The 16,821-nt window shown below is 53.8% G+C and overlaps 5 protein-coding genes across 5 annotated transcripts; 3 read left to right on the forward strand and 2 right to left on the reverse strand.

Annotated features, from left to right (window-relative positions):
• Positions 1-177: 177 nt before the first annotated feature.
• On the reverse strand, positions 178-5,025 carry BP01DRAFT_418075 (P-loop containing nucleoside triphosphate hydrolase protein; the record flags this gene model as incomplete). Its single annotated transcript, XM_025579296.1, has 3 exons — positions 4,426-5,025; positions 1,929-4,370; positions 178-1,866 (listed from the first exon to the last, which is right to left on the reverse strand). The coding sequence occupies exons 1-3, from the start codon at positions 4,744-4,746 to the stop codon at positions 178-180; spliced, it is 4,452 nt and encodes a 1,483-aa protein (XP_025428266.1). The 5' UTR covers positions 4,747-5,025.
• A 557-nt stretch (positions 5,026-5,582) lies between these two features.
• Positions 5,583-8,185, forward strand: BP01DRAFT_347081 (ferric reductase family protein; the record flags this gene model as incomplete). Its single annotated transcript, XM_025573672.1, has 7 exons — positions 5,583-6,020; positions 6,073-6,113; positions 6,163-6,483; positions 6,543-6,772; positions 6,825-6,877; positions 6,930-7,051; positions 7,102-8,185. 7 exons carry the CDS (start codon positions 5,583-5,585, stop codon positions 8,183-8,185), a joined length of 2,289 nt encoding a protein of 762 aa, XP_025428267.1.
• Positions 8,186-8,452: 267 nt separating this feature from the next.
• Positions 8,453-11,515, forward strand: BP01DRAFT_347085 (transcription factor domain-containing protein). The gene is made up of 7 exons (XM_025573673.1): positions 8,453-8,655; positions 8,714-8,798; positions 8,859-8,952; positions 9,007-9,974; positions 10,024-10,425; positions 10,484-10,728; positions 10,965-11,515. Exons 1-7 carry the CDS (start codon positions 8,508-8,510, stop codon positions 11,366-11,368), a joined length of 2,346 nt encoding a protein of 781 aa, XP_025428268.1. The 5' UTR covers positions 8,453-8,507; the 3' UTR covers positions 11,369-11,515.
• Positions 11,516-11,627: 112 nt separating this feature from the next.
• BP01DRAFT_405277 (MFS general substrate transporter) lies at positions 11,628-13,781 on the reverse strand (the record flags this gene model as incomplete). Its single annotated transcript, XM_025578737.1, has 3 exons — positions 12,930-13,781; positions 11,854-12,867; positions 11,628-11,768 (listed from the first exon to the last, which is right to left on the reverse strand). The coding sequence occupies exons 1-3, from the start codon at positions 13,380-13,382 to the stop codon at positions 11,628-11,630; spliced, it is 1,608 nt and encodes a 535-aa protein (XP_025428269.1). The 5' UTR covers positions 13,383-13,781.
• A 425-nt stretch (positions 13,782-14,206) lies between these two features.
• Positions 14,207-16,689, forward strand: rglB (polysaccharide lyase family 4 protein). Its single transcript, XM_025573674.1, has 4 exons — positions 14,207-15,102; positions 15,152-15,243; positions 15,298-15,312; positions 15,358-16,689. Exons 1-4 carry the CDS (start codon positions 14,436-14,438, stop codon positions 16,576-16,578), a joined length of 1,995 nt encoding a protein of 664 aa, XP_025428270.1. The 5' UTR covers positions 14,207-14,435; the 3' UTR covers positions 16,579-16,689.
• Positions 16,690-16,821: the final 132 nt, after the last annotated feature.

Below are 16,821 nucleotides of genomic sequence, written 5' to 3' on the forward strand. Positions count from 1 at the left end.
AAACCACAAAAGTTAACATAACCGTCCATCGCAGACCGGTCTCAGAATCCTACAACAATCAATATAATCACCACGCCCCACCGATGCCTCATCTCCAATACCCGCGCCCACCCGCCCCCAACATCCCAGACTTAACCGTCCCCAACTCTTCACCATCAACATCCTCCTCCACCAAGCCTACATCCCAGACATAATATTCCTCAACTCCTCCGCATCACCATCCCCCTCCACCAAACCCCGAAACACGCCCCCCTCCCTCCTCAACAACTCCGCCGGCTTCCCAAACTCCACCACTCTCCCCGCATCCATGACAACCACACAATCGAAATCCGCAATCGTGCGAATCCGATGCGCAATCACCAGCAACGTCGTGCGCCTCATCTCCCCGCCAAACCCAAACCCCTTACGAATCGACCGCTGGATCAGCTCATCCGTCGCACGATCCACCGCGGAGGTGGCCTCGTCCATCACGAATACCGCGGGGCGGGAGAGCATTGCCCTTGCGAGACAGAGGAGTTGGCGTTGGCCGTGCGAGAAGTTTTGGCCGGCTTGGGAGACGGGGGAGGACAGGATGGTGAGATAGCCCGAGTCACCCAGGTCTGCTTCTGAGGCTAGGGGCCAGTGGACGTGCCGCAGGACTTGCAAAATGGTGTGGTCGTCGTGTTCGTCGAAGGGGTCGAGGTTTGAGCGGATGGTTCCGGTAAACAAGACCGGGTTCTGCGGGATCATGGCTAGACGGGTGCGGAGGGTGGCGAGGGGAAGGGTGGCGATATCGATCCCGTCAATGGTGATGGTGCCCTCGCGCAGGGGGTCGAGGAAGCGGAAGAGAGCAAGCGCGAGCGTCGATTTACCGGCCCCGGTGCGGCCGACGATGCCGATGCGTTGCCCGGGGTGGATCTGGAGGTTGATGTCGTGGAGGACTGCCGGGGAGTCAGGGGAGTAGCCGGCGGTGAGGTGGGTGAAGGAGACGCTGCCGTGGCTGGGCCAAGATGAGGGCGTGGGTGGTGGTGTTGTTGTTGCCTTGGGGTTTTCGGTGTTTTCGGTGGGGAGGTCGGAGTATTCGAGGATACGTTCGACGGCGTTGAGATCCATTTCCAGGGTGGAATAGGCGCGGCTCAGGGAGACGAGGGCAAAGGAGAGGTGGTTAGTGAAGACGAGGGCGAAGCCGGCCATGGAGCCCGTGATGCCGGGGCGGTTGACCACGGCGAGTGCGGTCACGGTAGAGAAGACTGCACCGAGGACGTTGATGCGGAAGGTGAACCACCGGTTGAAAAGGTAGAGGTGCCAGGATGCTTGCGCCTGTCGGTCGAGTCTGGTGTGGATTTGCTCGATGTAGCGCTTGGTCTGGCCGAAGGCGCGGATGGTGGCTAGCCCTTGCAGACACGAGGCGATTTGCTCGTAGACCGGACTGCGCGAGATACTCTCGAGCCGTTTGATCTCCCGTGCTGCGGCCAGATATCGCTGCGTGTACCATAAGGCTGCTGCGGCTAGAAAGACGGCACACACGAGGAGAATCGGGCGCACCAACACTCCACCCATCATGACTCCGATGCAATCCATGCCCGCGTTCAGAACGGCCGTCAAGTCGAAGCCAAGCCGTGAGTCTACCAAGTAGAAGTCGGCTGTGAACCGGTTGAGAAGCCTCCCCGATGGCACTTTGTCAAGCCACAGCAAGGGTGCACGAAGGACCACAAATAGTAATCCTCGAAATAGACGAGATGCTGCGGTCAGAGAAGTTTGGATAGCGATGTAGGCACGCAGTGAGCCGGCAAGACATGACAACGCGGCAATACCGGTATAGATCCCAAGGTAGTATGCTGTTTCGCTGCCATCCGAGCCTTTGGTAATGGCATCCCTGCTCCAAATCTGTATCCACCAATACTAATGCAAAGTCAGTATTGAACACACAATGAAGAATGCTCACCTACCTGAGCAAGCTGTAATATGTTGTACATAATGTAGACTCCTGCGAGAACAGCCCATGAAGCCCATCCACCGCTGGTCTGAATGTATCTTCGAAACAACTGCCACTGAAGGGCCCCCTGGGATTTAGTCTCCTCTTCAACGTACTTAGTGGACAATATGGGGTGGCCAGTGTCGTTCGCATCCTCGTCTTGACAAGAGAAGTACCTCTTGGATTCATCGTCCTGTTCTTCGACCCTCGCTGACGTTTCCTCGCGTAAGGAGTCGTCCAAGTCTTCGTCTTGAGAGTGAGCCACTGCGTACGCGTATCTAACCGTCCCATTCTCGAGCTCAACCAGATAGTCGGCTTTGGAGAAACAAAGATCCACGTTGTGCGTCACCAGAATCCTCGTTCGTCCTAATGCAAGCTTCCCAGTGATGGCATGTTTGAAGAGATGACTTGCTGTATGCACATCCACAGCACTGAAGATATCGTCCAAAAGAAGAATGCCGGCACGCGAATACAGAGCCCGCGCCAGACCTACTCGCACCTTTTGCCCGCCACTTAGATTGACACCATTAGGGCCGATTTCCGTAAGGTCCCTGCCGTCCCAGAGATCGAGGTCCTGCGTGAGCGCACAGGCGAAAAGGACATGTTGATATCTCGGTCGGTCGTAGGGCAGGCCGAAGAGAATATTGGCACGAATTGTACCTGCCTCGATCCACGGGGTCTGGGCCACGTAGGCCATAGCCGAACTAAGACACCAATCCAGTGGATTGAGATCCGAGCTGTATATTGCCTCAAATGTCGGCGGCACAGGGCGTCGGACTGAACCAGAAAGGATTTCGCACTCGCCTAGTATGGCGTTCAGTAGGAGGGACTTGCCCGATCCAGTACGTCCAGATACTACGCTCAAGGCCTTCAGAGGAATTGTGAGGGTCACGCTCCTAAGCATGCCAGACTCTGCTGTGGCTGACTTGGTATGGTAGGAAAGACTCGCGTTGTCCAGTTGGATAAAGCGGGACGGCGTTGTCGTTCCCATCGCATCAGTTGAATTGAAAAACCTCGCCATTCGTTCCAAACTCACTTTGCCACCCACGAGGCCTGACAGCAATTCAGGGATAAGTCCCAAGATGAACTGGATATAACCAAGCGTTGACAAAGCTGGAAACGCGATGGATGGCGTGAGCGGACCTCGCTGCCAGCTATACACGCTTAAAGAGACAGCGGACACCATGACTGGACCGAGCAGATGGATCGACAGATTGACTACGTGCCAGAAGAACGCCCAGTTTTGAGCTTCTGTTTCACGATCGCGCAGGAAGTTGATCCTTTGTTCCCACTTGAATTCAAGCCCTGCGAACTTTACTTGGCGGATGCCCTGCAAGACCTCGGTCAATGTCGAGACTTTCTTGTCGCGACTAAGCATGAGCTCTTTCTCGGTAGCCGAATACTTGGACAGACATAGATAATGCAGTGGGTAGAAAAGAGCCAGACAGGCCAGCCCTGCGAGCAAGCTCTGCCAGCCCAGGAGGCGAGCCAGGAAAGTACAGGCCACCGTCAGCTTCAACGCCTGTAGAGTATGCGAGTGTAAAAAGCCAGCCACAAGTGCAATGCGTGACGCATCGATAGCGACGAGGTTTATCACATTTCGTGTAATGTCAACTGAGGTCTTGTCATCGCTCTCACCCGTAGAGTTCTGCAAGCTCAAGCGCATTGCTTTGCTGAAAGCTACCACCGAAAGCTGTGTTGTTAATGGCACGGAGATCCAATTCATGGCAGTCCAAAGAAGCCAATTTTCGAGCCAGGACGAGACCCCAATGCTAAGACCCAATAGTAAGGCCCACACATTGAGTGCGTCATGTTCCGCAGTGTGCTTTTCTAAAACTTTTAGCATTTCACGGAGGGCTAGCTGCGGAGTAAAAGCAAGGACTGCTAATGGCACAGATAGTAGAAGTTGATGGACAAATTCCCTTCGATAGAGCATAAGTAGTGCCTTTACCAGCTTCCAGGCATTCGTTGTCGAAGTACATCGCGTACCTTGCGCCGCATTGAACTCGTCCTGCAAACTTTTTGCTCGCATTTTGTCACTCAGTTCCGGCAGGTGGTCCAGGCCAAGGGATGTGTCAGAGGCGAAGAGCGAAACCAGTGGAGTGGCCCACTGAAATGACAAGCGCCCAAGAACGGAAGATGTCTCTTCCTCGTCAATGGATTTCCCATTGCGAAACGCTCGATCACTGCGTGGATAAGACAGGAATATGCCAATCACAATGATTCCCAGGACATAGACCGACCACGCAAGTGGTGTAGGCTCTCCATCTTTTGCTTTGCCTTGCAGTATCGTGTCATTTAAGATTAAGACAGCAATCACTGAGCAGGCAGCGAGGCCCCCTTTCAGGGCCAAGGAATACCGTATGATTCGAGATGTCATACTTATAAGAAATGTTCCCTGTATCAGGAGTACAAGCTGGAACACGCAGATTAGAATTGATCAATTCAGAAAGGCCAAGATGACTACGTACCCAAGGCATCAGATGTAGCCATAATTGCACCCTATCCAACCCATTGTCTGCAAATATGGCTTGGAGTAGGGATGCAGCACAGACACAAGCATTTGCGATCACTAGGAGGTATGATCGGGTGTCGTTGCAAAAGGCCGCCAAATAATCCACTGGCGCGCTGGAAAGAATCTCAACCGTCTGATATCCACCCCGGAACACGCTTGGCGAGCAGAATTTGAAGGTATACAGGAATGTATGCCTTATAGCGGGGAGGCATATCGTGATAACGAAGCCTGCAACGAGTATATCGAGAATCAGGCTTAACGTGTGGAGAAGAGACATGTTGCGGTTCTGGCCATCGTGCTGTTCTCAGTCGCCGAATTGTCGCAGTGTTTTGCATTCCCAGACGCGACGCCGAGCAAGGGGGATCAACAGAAGTCCTTGATACCCGAGAGAGGCACGGAGTAGAAGCATCATGGTGAGGGACACGAGCCATCTTTCTGGTCAGACTTCCCCGCAGCCTGAGAGCTTGGCGATGGATTCTGAGATTCCCGATACAACGAGTGAAGAATCATCATTGGTGGTTGGAGGTGATGGATGCAGTGATGGAGTGATGCCTCCACCTCCAGGCTCCGTAGAGGGAGTGACTCCTTGAGGTAAGGATTGCCTCTTCGGGTAATGCCGGAACTGCTGCTCGCGGACTGTTCACCGCCTGGCAGTTTGCTTTTGTAGCCTCAGGCAATAACATTCAGGTCGGCCGAAGTCCGCTGCGGTGAGGGGTTTTATGGCCAATGAGAAATGGCGGGACTATCAGATGGGCCGATCAGATTAGATAAATCCGATTGAAGTCGGCTTCAGCTTCCCGCCCCATCCACAGCCTGCACTGCAACCAACTCGGGAGTCAGTGGGTTGACCGGTCGCAGGGTGACAGTCTATCATAAAGTGACTTCATAAAGCCCATCTCGATAGATCGAATCAACCAGTTAGGTACTCATTCATCAACCTCCCACCGCTCATCCCGGTTCTGTCAAGCGGGTCTCGGATGCTCGAATGGCCGGGCATAAAGCGATCTCGTGCGAAAGTCACCGCACCAGCCACGCCCCACATCGACTTCAGGCAGGAGTTTCCACTCTTTAGTCCCCTCTCTCAGTCTCTTCTTCTTTACCCCTCCTTCAGTCATGTTGGCACTCTGTGGCCTGATCTTCTTCATTGTCTTTTATACCTCGCCGGTTGCCTCGAGTGCCCTTCCCAAGAACGAACGCTGTGTGACTGCGATATACACTGCTTATGGATACCTTTCCTTCGCCGCAGCCCCAGACGTGGGTTTTTGGGAGACCCGGTGTCAGAACCCGCTAAAGGTCACCTCAATCTACGCCGCTTCCGACGTCTATTGCCTCCCCTTCGAAAGGAAAGCCGGCATCTTACAACTCCAGCAGTCTTGCCGGGACTTTGGTCATCTAGAATTGATACCACGAGAACAACTTGCCGAAAACCTCACAAGGGATGCTCTCCGTCGCATGACAATCGTCAAGTACCTGGAGGTCCCCAGAGAACATCCCATCAACACACCTGTTTTGCTCGCACCATCATATTATGATACCGTTTTTCAGACGATTGTACGTTGGTCAGCTTTCGTTGTCAAGCAGCTTAGGTCTAATGCTTTGGCAGGATACCTGGGAATTTGAAGTTTGGTCACATTACGCCTATGGGTATGGTTAATCAAAGCCCTCGCGCCGGAGATAGTGCTAATACTAGTAGTTTGCTTGGTTATGCCTTTTGGCTCTGCATACTTGCTCTAGGGATTCTGCAACGGCTGGGACATCATATCACTCAGTCTCAAATGGTACAAACCAGCTATAGAACAAGCCCCGGACTACGCACGCTGTGTTTACCCGTACAAAAGCTCTGCCACTGGGTGCAGGTGTATCTCGTGGTGCCACACCCTTTGCGGTCGAATGGCCGCAAGGTACTCTGGTGGACCTTTCCCACACGCCTTGAGGCTATTGTTGTGCTTGCCTTCTGGATCCTTAGCATTATCGTTTGTACAGCGAGTTATCGACTCATTCCGAATAACATATAGTAAGTCCTGGAAACATAAAACATAAACCATGCGGCTTCAAGCCCCTAACATTTCTCAGCTGGCCCGATGGACAATCGCAGCTGCTTCGATATGCTGCGGACAGAACGGGCATCTTATCTTTTGCCAACATTCCACTTCTTTGGCTCTTTGCCGGTCGCAACAACATCTTCATCTGGGCTACCGGGTGGAGCTTCGCAACTTTCAATCTTTTCCATCGCCACGTAGCCTGGATAGCCACCATCCAGGCTGTCGCACATACATCTCTTTACCTCTTTATCATGTACGGGAGTAAGTCTGGTGCTTTTCGGATGTCTGACGAATCTCGCTAACGACCTCGCAGAAGGCAGATTGCTCAAGAAGCTGCAAAAACCATATCTCTTATGGGGAACAGGAGTAAGTGATATGGATGCCGAACCTAAACGGTGATACAACTGACTCTAGGCAGGCAACCATCCTTATGGTGCTCGTCCTACCACTCGCCATTCAATGGTTCCGCCACCGATCTTATGAAATATTCCTCCTTATACACATCATCTTCTCCGTTGGTCTCCTCGTGGGATGCTTCTAGTAAGTGCTATTCCACAAGTATGCGTTAACTCTCCTAATGATATCTCTAGTCACACCATCATCTTCTCTGATCACGAATACTGGACCTATCTTTGGCCCGCAGTGGCCATCTGGTCCGCGGACCGGGCACTGCGTGTCATCCGCCTGATCTACTGCAACGTGCATGTACGATGCAATGCCGGAAATAGCATACAGTACACCAAAAGCTTTGCCAGCTACGACGAATCTGCAGACGTGATCCGGCTCGAGGTATTCCCGGGCTCCAAGCTTCTCTGCCCCAACCCCGGGCAGTATTATTACCTATACCAACCGTTTCGTCTAACGGGCTGGGAAAGCCACCCGTTCACCCTCGGTCACTGGTTCTACGAGTCCGACTACAAAGACGCATCTCCCACTCCTCCACTAACCAAGGAGGACCACGCCCTCGACGTGACCCAAGTACCTCTGCTCTCCGACTCCGCATCCTCCGAGTCCACCGAGGAGATTCAACTTAAGCGCCACGCCCCTCGTGGCCTGAAACTCGTCTTCTGGATACGACCGTATGACGGATGGACGCGTCAACTCCGCGACCAATGCAGGTGTTCCCCAACGCAGAGCACCGACAGCACCATTCTTCTGGAGGGACCGTACGGCGAGCGCTTCCCACTCTGGAACTATGAATCCGTGCTTCTCGTGGCTGGCGGAACCGGCATCGCCGCCATAATCCCGTATATCCACGAACACCTCCTGCGCACCGCCGAGGACCCCGAGCAAGCGGCCAGCCAAATCCGGGATTTGCAGCTCGTGTGGGTGGCGCGACAGGCTGCGTTTATTCGACAGATTGCGGCCCGCGAATTGGCTCCAGCCTTGATCCGTGATGACTTCCGGGCTTCGTTCTATGCCACTGGCACGCAGACCTCCACTGCGTCCAATTCCGTTCCGTGCATGGATGAGCTGGAGATAGTGGCGGGACGGCCGAACGTGGAGAGCGTTGTGTTGGCCCATGCGCATGCTGCTCAGCTTAGCGAGTCTTCTGTGGCGGTTCTGGTATGTGGACCGGTCGCTCTGGCGGATCAGACGCGGGCAGCGGTGCAGTTGGCTCTTGAACGAGGATATCGTAGTATCCGCTATGTGGAGGAGTCGTTTAGTTGGTGATGTGTGATGATTCATGACTATTTATGCTATTTATGATACAAGTTGTTTCCAGTCAATGTAGAAAGTCTGCTTAGACATTGAATCCAATTGATGCATTTGAATTATGTCAAATTAGGTGATTTTAAAGGGATAACGAGAATCTCTGAAGTTGTATACCCAGTCCAGGTTATTAGAAGTTGTATGTAACAGAAGATACACGGAACCGGATCCGAAGAACCGCACATTTCGTTTCCCCGGAATCTCTTCCGTCTTTCATCAACCCCTCCCCAACCAACTCCATCTATCTCTTAGTTGTCATGCTATTATCGTCAACTTAGCATCAATGACTAGCCCATCTCCTTCACGACGCCCGTCGTCACCTCCGGATTCCGCCATCTCCCGGAAACGTCGGCGGCAGAAAGGTCCCAAAGCCGCAGTGGCGTGCGACGCATGCCGCGCCCGCCACATTCGATGTGACGGCATCCACCCAGGTCGGTTTGTCGCATGCAGCAGCCTCTCCCGTCATCGCTGACAGTTGTGTTTGCGGAGAATGCGGGCAGTGTCGTAGGACGAGGCGAAGAAAGCCTGAAACCCAGTGTGTTTTTACCGGCGACAGGAAGCTGGCGATGGACAAGTCAGTTCTGCCTTGTGTTTCAGGCTCCAATCCGATTAAAGCTCACATTGGTATGCGCAGTTTCATCAAGAGTATCATCAACAATGTTGAAACGTTTACAAATTATAAGCGCGTAAGTGAGGATACTAGTCAGTTGAATGGAACAGGTTCACAGGTAAGAGATCTTTGGTATGATCTTGTCTCTTCTCAAGGGACTCACATGGTCAAGGTCTCTGCTGGTCCTCAGACGCAATCCCCAAATACATCGCAAACACCAAAGTCGATCGCAGTTGATCACCCATCCACAAGTCAACTGGGAAGCCGTCTTACTGGCTCAATCCCGGAGGCCAGAAATGACTCTTCGTCGCCATGCCTCATACGTGAACAGTCCCCGGAAGCCGCATCGATCTGCACTCATAAGGATCCGCTCCGCCAGCGAATGACTTTGGAGTTTCAGCATCCCGCAAGAGAGCCTAATGGCGTGAACGCCATGATGGGCGAGGTGGAGGAGGAACGCCCGACTCATGGCTTCTTCGGCAGCTCCAGCGCGGCCGGCTTCATCCGGCAAATCAAAACTGCCATTGACCAGAGAGTACAGTCACCGTACCATCGAACAACCCAATCAAACCTCGGAGCTGCATTGTCATCGAGCGTCACGTTCTCGAGAAACAAACCACCGTCGTCATCGGCTAACTATGTCCTTCCACCTCGCAAAATGGCAGACAGCCTAATGGAGGTTTACTGGACGTTTGTCTTCCCGCTGTACCCTCTAGTGGACAGTCTCAATCTGCGAGCCGAATACGCACGGCTCTGGACGGGGGAGTCTTCCCACTCGGATGAGAACCTGCTGATGTGTACCTTCAATGTGATCTTCGCGCTAGCCTGCCAGCTGGCCGACTTTATTCCACCCGAGGAGCGCGAGGCGTCGGCGGATGCATTTTTCTCTCGCGCGAAGGAACTTCTCCAATTCAATCTCTGGAACACGGGGTCTGCGGAGCTGATTCAGTGCTTGTTACTCATGGCCCAGTACCTGCAGAGTACGGACTCCGCCCACCAGTGCTGGATTGTCACGGGTCTGGCGATTCGCAACGCGCAGAGCTTGGGACTACATCTCCCGCAGACAAGTGCTCGTCTACACAATCCGCAGGAGAAGCAATTGGCTCGCAAGATCTGGCACGGCTGCGTTTTGATGGACAGGTGAGACTCCTTGCGCGTCATCGATTCACGTGAACTGACCTTCGTCCAGAGTGATCTCAATGACCTTCGGCCGGCCCTCCATGATCTCGAAAGCATCCTGCGGCTCCGTCCCACTCCCAGCGACAGTGGACGAAGAATACATACCCTCTGCCCTAGGCACCGACGCCGCCCAGCCCGCCGACCGACCCTCAGTGATGGCATTCTACGCCCAGTCCCTCGAGCTGTACGAGATCTTGAACGATATCCTCCTCAGCATGTACAACCCCAATCCCGACGAAAGTCCGGACGACGTGTACTTCAAAGACACAACCGAAGGAAAGCAGACCGTATTTGAGCTCGACCGTGCACTGACGAACTGGTCCCGGAACTTACCCCCGCATTTACGAGGCGACGCTTCCCTCGCATACGGCGATAAGATGTTCTATCATCAAAGCATTGTGTTGCAAGCACGGTAAGCAAGAGCCCGGGGCTAAAAAGAATCAACCACAGCTACTGAGTCAACATGTTAGATTCTTGCATGTACGCATGCTTCTCTTCCGACCCATTTTGTCGAAGTACTGCACCGCCCGCGACGTGGGCGCCTCGGACCCGGGCCCTCTCATCGCTCAGCAAGACTCCTTGACCCAGCGCATCGCACTGCAGTGCTCGGTTATCTGCGTCAAGGTTGCGCAGGAGATTATCGGGTTGATCTACCGGCATATTCCCGCTGATGGGACGGCTGGGCCTTTGCCTGCTTGGTGGTACAATATTCTCTGTGAGTTCGCCCACCACATCCTATGCCCAAGTGATAGAGCTCCCTAGGATGCCTCCAGATGATGACACCTTCATATGCTACCCCCATATAATGCTCTCTTATCGTACCCCAACAATACCTCATATGATACTACCCCTCTGATAACACTCCATATAACACCTCCTACCATAACCCCCTTACCACCGCTCAACCCACCCCCAAACTCTCCCACTAACCAGTCCCTGCCCCAAAACCAGACATCTACACAGCCGCCACAACCCTAATAGCCAGCCACCTCTGCCCGGCCATCATCTCCGAAATTACCTCCGAAGCCATCACAAACTCCTGGAACCACGCACTAGAGATCCTCCGAAATTACCACCGCTACAGCACCTCCGCGCGTCGGTGCGTTGCCGCGTTGGAGATCCTGTACGAGCGTGTCGTGGCGCATTCTAGTTCGGGTGCAGATGACGCAGAGCAGCCGGGTCCATCGTTTCCAGTCGCGGCGCCGGCGGCGTCGACCGGGTTGGGGGTGGCGCTTGGAGAGACCCTTGGAGGACCCCTCGGGGAGGAGTCGGGGTTGTTTGAGGAGGTGGATTTTTGGGATGGGCAGTTGCTGGATATGTCGTGGTTGAATAGTGTGCCTAGTCATTTGTTCTAGGTTTGGGAGGAGTAGGGTTTGGGATTGGGTTGGTTTGGCTGGTGCAGCGCTTGATGCTTGTGCTTGTGCTTGTGCTCGGTGTTTGGTGTTTGTGCTTGGCTTGGGTTAGAGAGCGGCGGAGGTCACTGTGTTTTACACGCTACTTATACCCTCGTGCAACAAGTTACATTATCATGAACAGTGATACCTTCTACGTATTCCCCTTGAACTCCAACAGCATCATAGGTAACCACCACCAAACCAGCGTATAGTATACTCATCACCTCCCACCCCGCACATCAACAATATGCAACCCAACAACAGCAGGCAAAGCACACCCGCCCACAATAGCACACATCACGCCCGCCGCCCCCGCCAGCCCAAGCGTCTCAAACATCGGCGGAAAATAAAACGGTCCGATCTAGCAAGCACAGGAACATCGTCAGCAAACGTCCATCCCCACGAATACCCCTTTCCCCCATACCCTTCAGGGAAGAAGAACTTACAAACCCATAAACATGCCTCACCACATTGATACAAACCCCCACATCCGTCGCCACTTCACGATGACTATCAACCGCATAAGAAACCATAATCGTCGTGAGCGCCTGATTCCCGAAGCTCGCAATCGCCGCGCCCACGCAGGGGGTGACGTTCCAGGTAGTCGCCTTGCTGAGCTGGAAGCCCCAGACGAGTAACCCGGTGACCACAGTGCCAAAGGCAATGTAAGCAAGCCAGAGACGGTCGGCGGGGCGGTGGGTGCCGTGGGCTCGGAGGAGTTTGTCGGAGAGAGGGCCGCTGAGCTGCTCGCCGAGGAGGCAGCCGATGATGATGGCGATGAATTGCAGGCCGATTTGCTGCGAGTTGAAGGCGAATCTCTCGCCGAAGACGATGGGCATCTCGACGATGAGGGCGATGTTGGCGTAGCAGAAGACGATGGCGTGGGTGAGGGCGGGGATGAGGACGCGCGGGCGGCGGAGGAAGAGGAGGGGCGTGAAGAAGGCTTGGAGGGTGAGGGGGTGGGGGTTGATGCGGCGGGGGCGGAGTTTGTGGTAAAATCTTGGGGGGTTGGTGGTGTTCAGTGAGGGGGATGGGGGCTCTGGTGCTGGGAGGTAGAGGGTCTCTTCGCCTAGTATGAGATAGGCGAGGAGCTGGACGAGGTTCATGATGGCGAAGATCCAGTACATCCATTGGTAGCCGAGATGGTGTGTCACGAAGCCCATGATGAATGGTCCTCCGGGCGTACCGAGAGTGAGCATCAACGTCCACCAGCCGAGCTTCTGGGCTCGCTGTTCGGGCTCGCACAGTTCGGTGATGATGCCGCTGCCGACGCCCATCGGGGGCGAGATGAAGATGGCCGTCAGGACGCGCGTGGCCATTTGCGCGCCGTAGGTGGTGCAGCGGGCGCCACCAATGTTGCAGACCATGCTGCCTAGGGCTGAGAGCATGAAGATATGGTAGCGGCCGTAGACTGCGGTGAGTGGTTTCCAGAACAGGGGACAGATTCCAAGGAGCAGGATCTATGGGAGGGTGTCAAGTGTAAGCTAGTGGTCCGTCCTTGATCAGCCACCAATCGACTAACCTGCATTGATGTGAGATAGCTTGCTTGCGGCACTGTGACCCCATACGCTTCGGCCATGGCGTCGTATGCTGGGATAATCCCCGCAGCCATGAAGGTTGCTACCATCGAATGGAAGGCTACCATCAAGATTTGCGCATTCTTCTTCCACACCGGCCAGGTCTGTGGATTAGCGGGCGATTCGGCGTCCAAGAAGTTGGCTTGACCAAGCTGGCTGGCAGGGACATATTCAAGGTGAGCGCTGGTATTATACTCGCCTTTGACATCTGAGCCAGAGGTGTCTGGGGGCAGCGCTTCCTGATGGTTGTTGAACATGGTGGAATCTGGAGTCTCGTGCCACACGGATGGAGACAGTATCGTCACGGAATATTGAATGGAAAGCTCCAAGCTCACCGTGTTTGCAATTCGAAAAATGCCTTGCCTCGTGTCATCTCTGGCTTTTATAATGTTCACCATTCCGCCAATCTCTGGTACCCCGTCTACCCCATGGGGAAGGATATGCAGAGTCCAGCCTAAGCGGACCTTGATCCGCACTTTCAAGAACGCTACGGCCACCTCGAGAGCAGTCTCATTGGAACAGCTGGGTCATATACACTCTTGGCACCCCAGCCTGAGAGGAATTGATTCCGGTGAGGCCCAGATCGTGGCCAGAACGGCAATTACCCGAGGGTATACCCGACATATAGTAGCAGTAAACTATCGGATCCGCATCCGACATCCTTGCAGTCCGACGGAACCAATCCACTCTTCTCCTGGTCCGGGGGAGTCTAGGATTTGACAGATGTCGTCGGCTCTTGGGCGGTTCTGCCGCTCGTAACCCGGATAAAGGCGCCAAGGCTTGCATTTTGGACTTTCTAGGAATTGCAGGAAAGGGATTAAATTCGGATGCGATCCCTGATAGAAATTGATATGCTTGTGCTTACCTGCAAAAACCAATTCAGAACCTCTAACTAGGTTCTGCACTTCTCGTGCTCTTTCTTAATGAATAAACAAATGTTGAGATGATTGAACAGCAGATTCGGTGTGTTCAAGGTTACCACCACCACGGGGGACCTTTCAGCAAGGAGAATGCAGCGTGTAGATGCTTGAGCAAGGCATGACTAGGAAGTGAGGAAGTAGTATTGTTGATACTGTTTGGCAGGATGTATCGGATGAAAGCAGGCCGAAACAATTTTCCGTAAGAGATTCCGGGCATCTTGGCTGTGGGCTTCCCCCGCATCTGGTTTCATTTTCTTCCCCAGATTCCCCCAAAAGGCGGGGAACTTGTCGCTCCCATCCACCCTGGGCATCTTCTCACAACACTATGCTCCCCACTACACCCCCCACTTGCATCTCAATGTCTGCTGTGTTGCTGCAGCTGTTCGTCATGATTCGAGGTGATCGTCCATCCGGAGTGATTTGTCCCCGACATCCTCCCCATGCCGCCGACTATTAAAGCTAGACGACAGACCGCGAGTAATGTCACGATAGTCACGATTCCCCGCCGCAAAGACCACTTTCCACCCCGCCATGATGCGTCAGATTCTTGCGTTTGGCGTCTGGACGACATGCCTCACTTTGGCCGCTGCCACCCTGCGAACAGACCAAAATGGCAGCACAATCACCCTGGCAAATGACCGCCTGACCGCGGTCTTCGCCACCAACATAGGCAGAATCGTGGATCTCTTCCTCGACAACCAGGACTTGCTAGGTCCGCAATCCGGCGATATAGGCACCGGTCCCTATCTCGATTGCTACTGCATTCCGTCCGGATCTTACACCACCGGCTCCACCAGCCCCACCATGGAGGTAGTCAAGGGCACAGATGCCACGGGGACGCACTACGCCGGCGTGGTCATGAACGAGACGTATCCTCCGACGGGGCAACAGTTCCAGCAGTACTGGTTTCTACGCGACGGTGAAACAGGTTTGCACACCTTCAGCCGGCTCGCCTACTACAATGAAACCACTCCGTTCTTGCGCAACTTGCAGGAATTCCGGACCCTTTTCCGGCCGAATACCGATCTGTGGACGCACTTGACTTCGAGCGAGATTCAGACCGCCCCACTGCCGAGCAAAGAGGCTATTAGCCAGGAGATTGTCGTTCAGGATGCAACGTGGACTTTTAACAATACTCCTGATGATGCGTACTATACGCAGTTCTCGAAATACTTCACCAAGTACACTTTCTCAAATGGTGAGCAAGGGTCCGATCTTGTCCAATGCGAGTGGCTAAATTTCAGAAGACTGGCGTGACAACTCGGTGCACGGTATCTATGCCGATGGAACTACTTCAAATGGCACGACCTACGGGGCGTGGCTGGTGATGAACACCAAGGTCAGTTTCCTTCCCGAACATACGAATCACAAAAGGCTAATTCGATTCTCTTAGGACACTTACTACGGTGTGCGTACTTTCAGTCATCACGGATCCCGAAGCTAACCATAGTAGGGACCATTGCACTCCGATCTTACCGTTGATGGGATTGTGTACAATTATCTAGTGTCCAACCACCATGGAGAAGGTACCCCAAACATCACCTACGGCTTTGATCGCACATTCGGTCCGCAATACTACCATTTCAACGGTGGAAAGGAATCCAAATTCACCTTGGAGGAACTCAGGACGGACGCGGAATTCTACGCGGATCCTAGCTGGAATGTCGAGTTTTACGACTCAATTGCCAAGCACGTTGTCGGCTATGCACCTTCAAGTGTCCGAGGCCAGGTGCAGGGACGTATTGAGCTACCAAAAGTGGCAAGCCGACCGATTGCTGTCCTGACGGTCGATGGACAGTACTTTCAAGACAACTCTGTCGACTCTTCTTCATATCAATACTGGGCTGAAATCGACAAGAGCGGCAATTTCAACATCGACCACGTCAAGGAAGGCAAGTACCGGCTGACGGTGTACGCGGACGGTGTCTTTGGCAACTATGAGCGTGACGGTGTGCATGTGCAGGCGGGTACAATTACCAAGGTCCAGGAAACATGGGTCGAGGAATCCGCGGGGGACGAGGTCTGGCGACTGGGCACCCCCGACAAGTCTTCCGGAGAGTTCCGCCACGGTGTTGTTCGAGACGAAACACACCCGTTGCACCCTCCGCAGTACCTGATTTATTGGGCCGCATATGACTGGCAGCAGGACTTTCCCAGCGGCGTCAACTATACCATTGGGAGCAGCGACCCTGCCACGGACTTCAACACGGTGCATTGGTCAGTTTTCGGGCCGACCCCCAGCAACCCTGATGTCGAGTACAACACGACTCACGACTGGACGATCAACTTCAATCTGAGCCAGAAGCAGCTGCAGAAGCGGAAGAACGCGACGTTGACGATCCAGCTCGCGGGCGCAAAGACTGCGGCCGGAAACACTGACGTATGGAACCCGGCCGAGGAGTACAACAACCTCTCGTTGGAGAGCTATATCAACGATCAGGAGGAGCCTTTGAGCATGGTGATCGGATTCAATCAGTCTAGTAGCTGTATTGTACGGTCGGCTGTCAGTTGCTATCAGGTTCGTTCCCGGATGGAATTTTTGGCTGACTGGTTGGTGGTTGGAAACAACGTGTTGACTCTGCACTTGCCGTACAACGCCACGGACACCGAGACAGCGGTTCTGCCCGGGACGGTATATGTGCAGTATGATGCGTTGAGATTGGAGGTTGCGTAAGGAGATCAGCCGATCGGTGACTTCAATTACACAGTAGCTTGCAAGTTTCGTCCTACTCCACATTAGAACCTAGAATCAAGACAGCTGCTCAATTTTGGTCTTGGACTGCAGCCTGAGGCATCATCCTCGAATGTCTATCTTCGCGCGGTAACCCCATGGTGCACCACACGTTCCATTTACACGAACGGACTATAGTCCGCGGGTAGCTCAGCGTCTTCACTTTGAACCTGAAGATGATGCTGT

Source organism: Aspergillus saccharolyticus (assembly GCF_003184585.1).
Source record: "Aspergillus saccharolyticus JOP 1030-1 unplaced genomic scaffold BP01scaffold_36, whole genome shotgun sequence".
In the NCBI taxonomy this organism is placed as follows: Eukaryota; Fungi; Ascomycota; class Eurotiomycetes; order Eurotiales; family Aspergillaceae; genus Aspergillus; species Aspergillus saccharolyticus.

Excerpts from the sequence above, each read along its gene's own strand:
- rglB (XM_025573674.1), top strand. The coding sequence starts at position 14,436 with ATGATGCGTCAGATTCTTGCGTTTGGCGTCTGGACGACATGCCTCACT. Across the intron at positions 15,103-15,151 it reads CAAGTACACTTTCTCAAATG|ACTGGCGTGACAACTCGGTG; the intron begins GTGAGCAAGGGT and ends AAATTTCAGAAG.
- BP01DRAFT_347085 (XM_025573673.1), top strand. The coding sequence starts at position 8,508 with ATGACTAGCCCATCTCCTTCACGACGCCCGTCGTCACCTCCGGATTCC. Across the intron at positions 8,953-9,006 it reads TGAATGGAACAGGTTCACAG|GTCTCTGCTGGTCCTCAGAC; the intron begins GTAAGAGATCTT and ends CACATGGTCAAG. Across the intron at positions 10,729-10,964 it reads TTGGTGGTACAATATTCTCT|ACATCTACACAGCCGCCACA; the intron begins GTGAGTTCGCCC and ends CCCCAAAACCAG.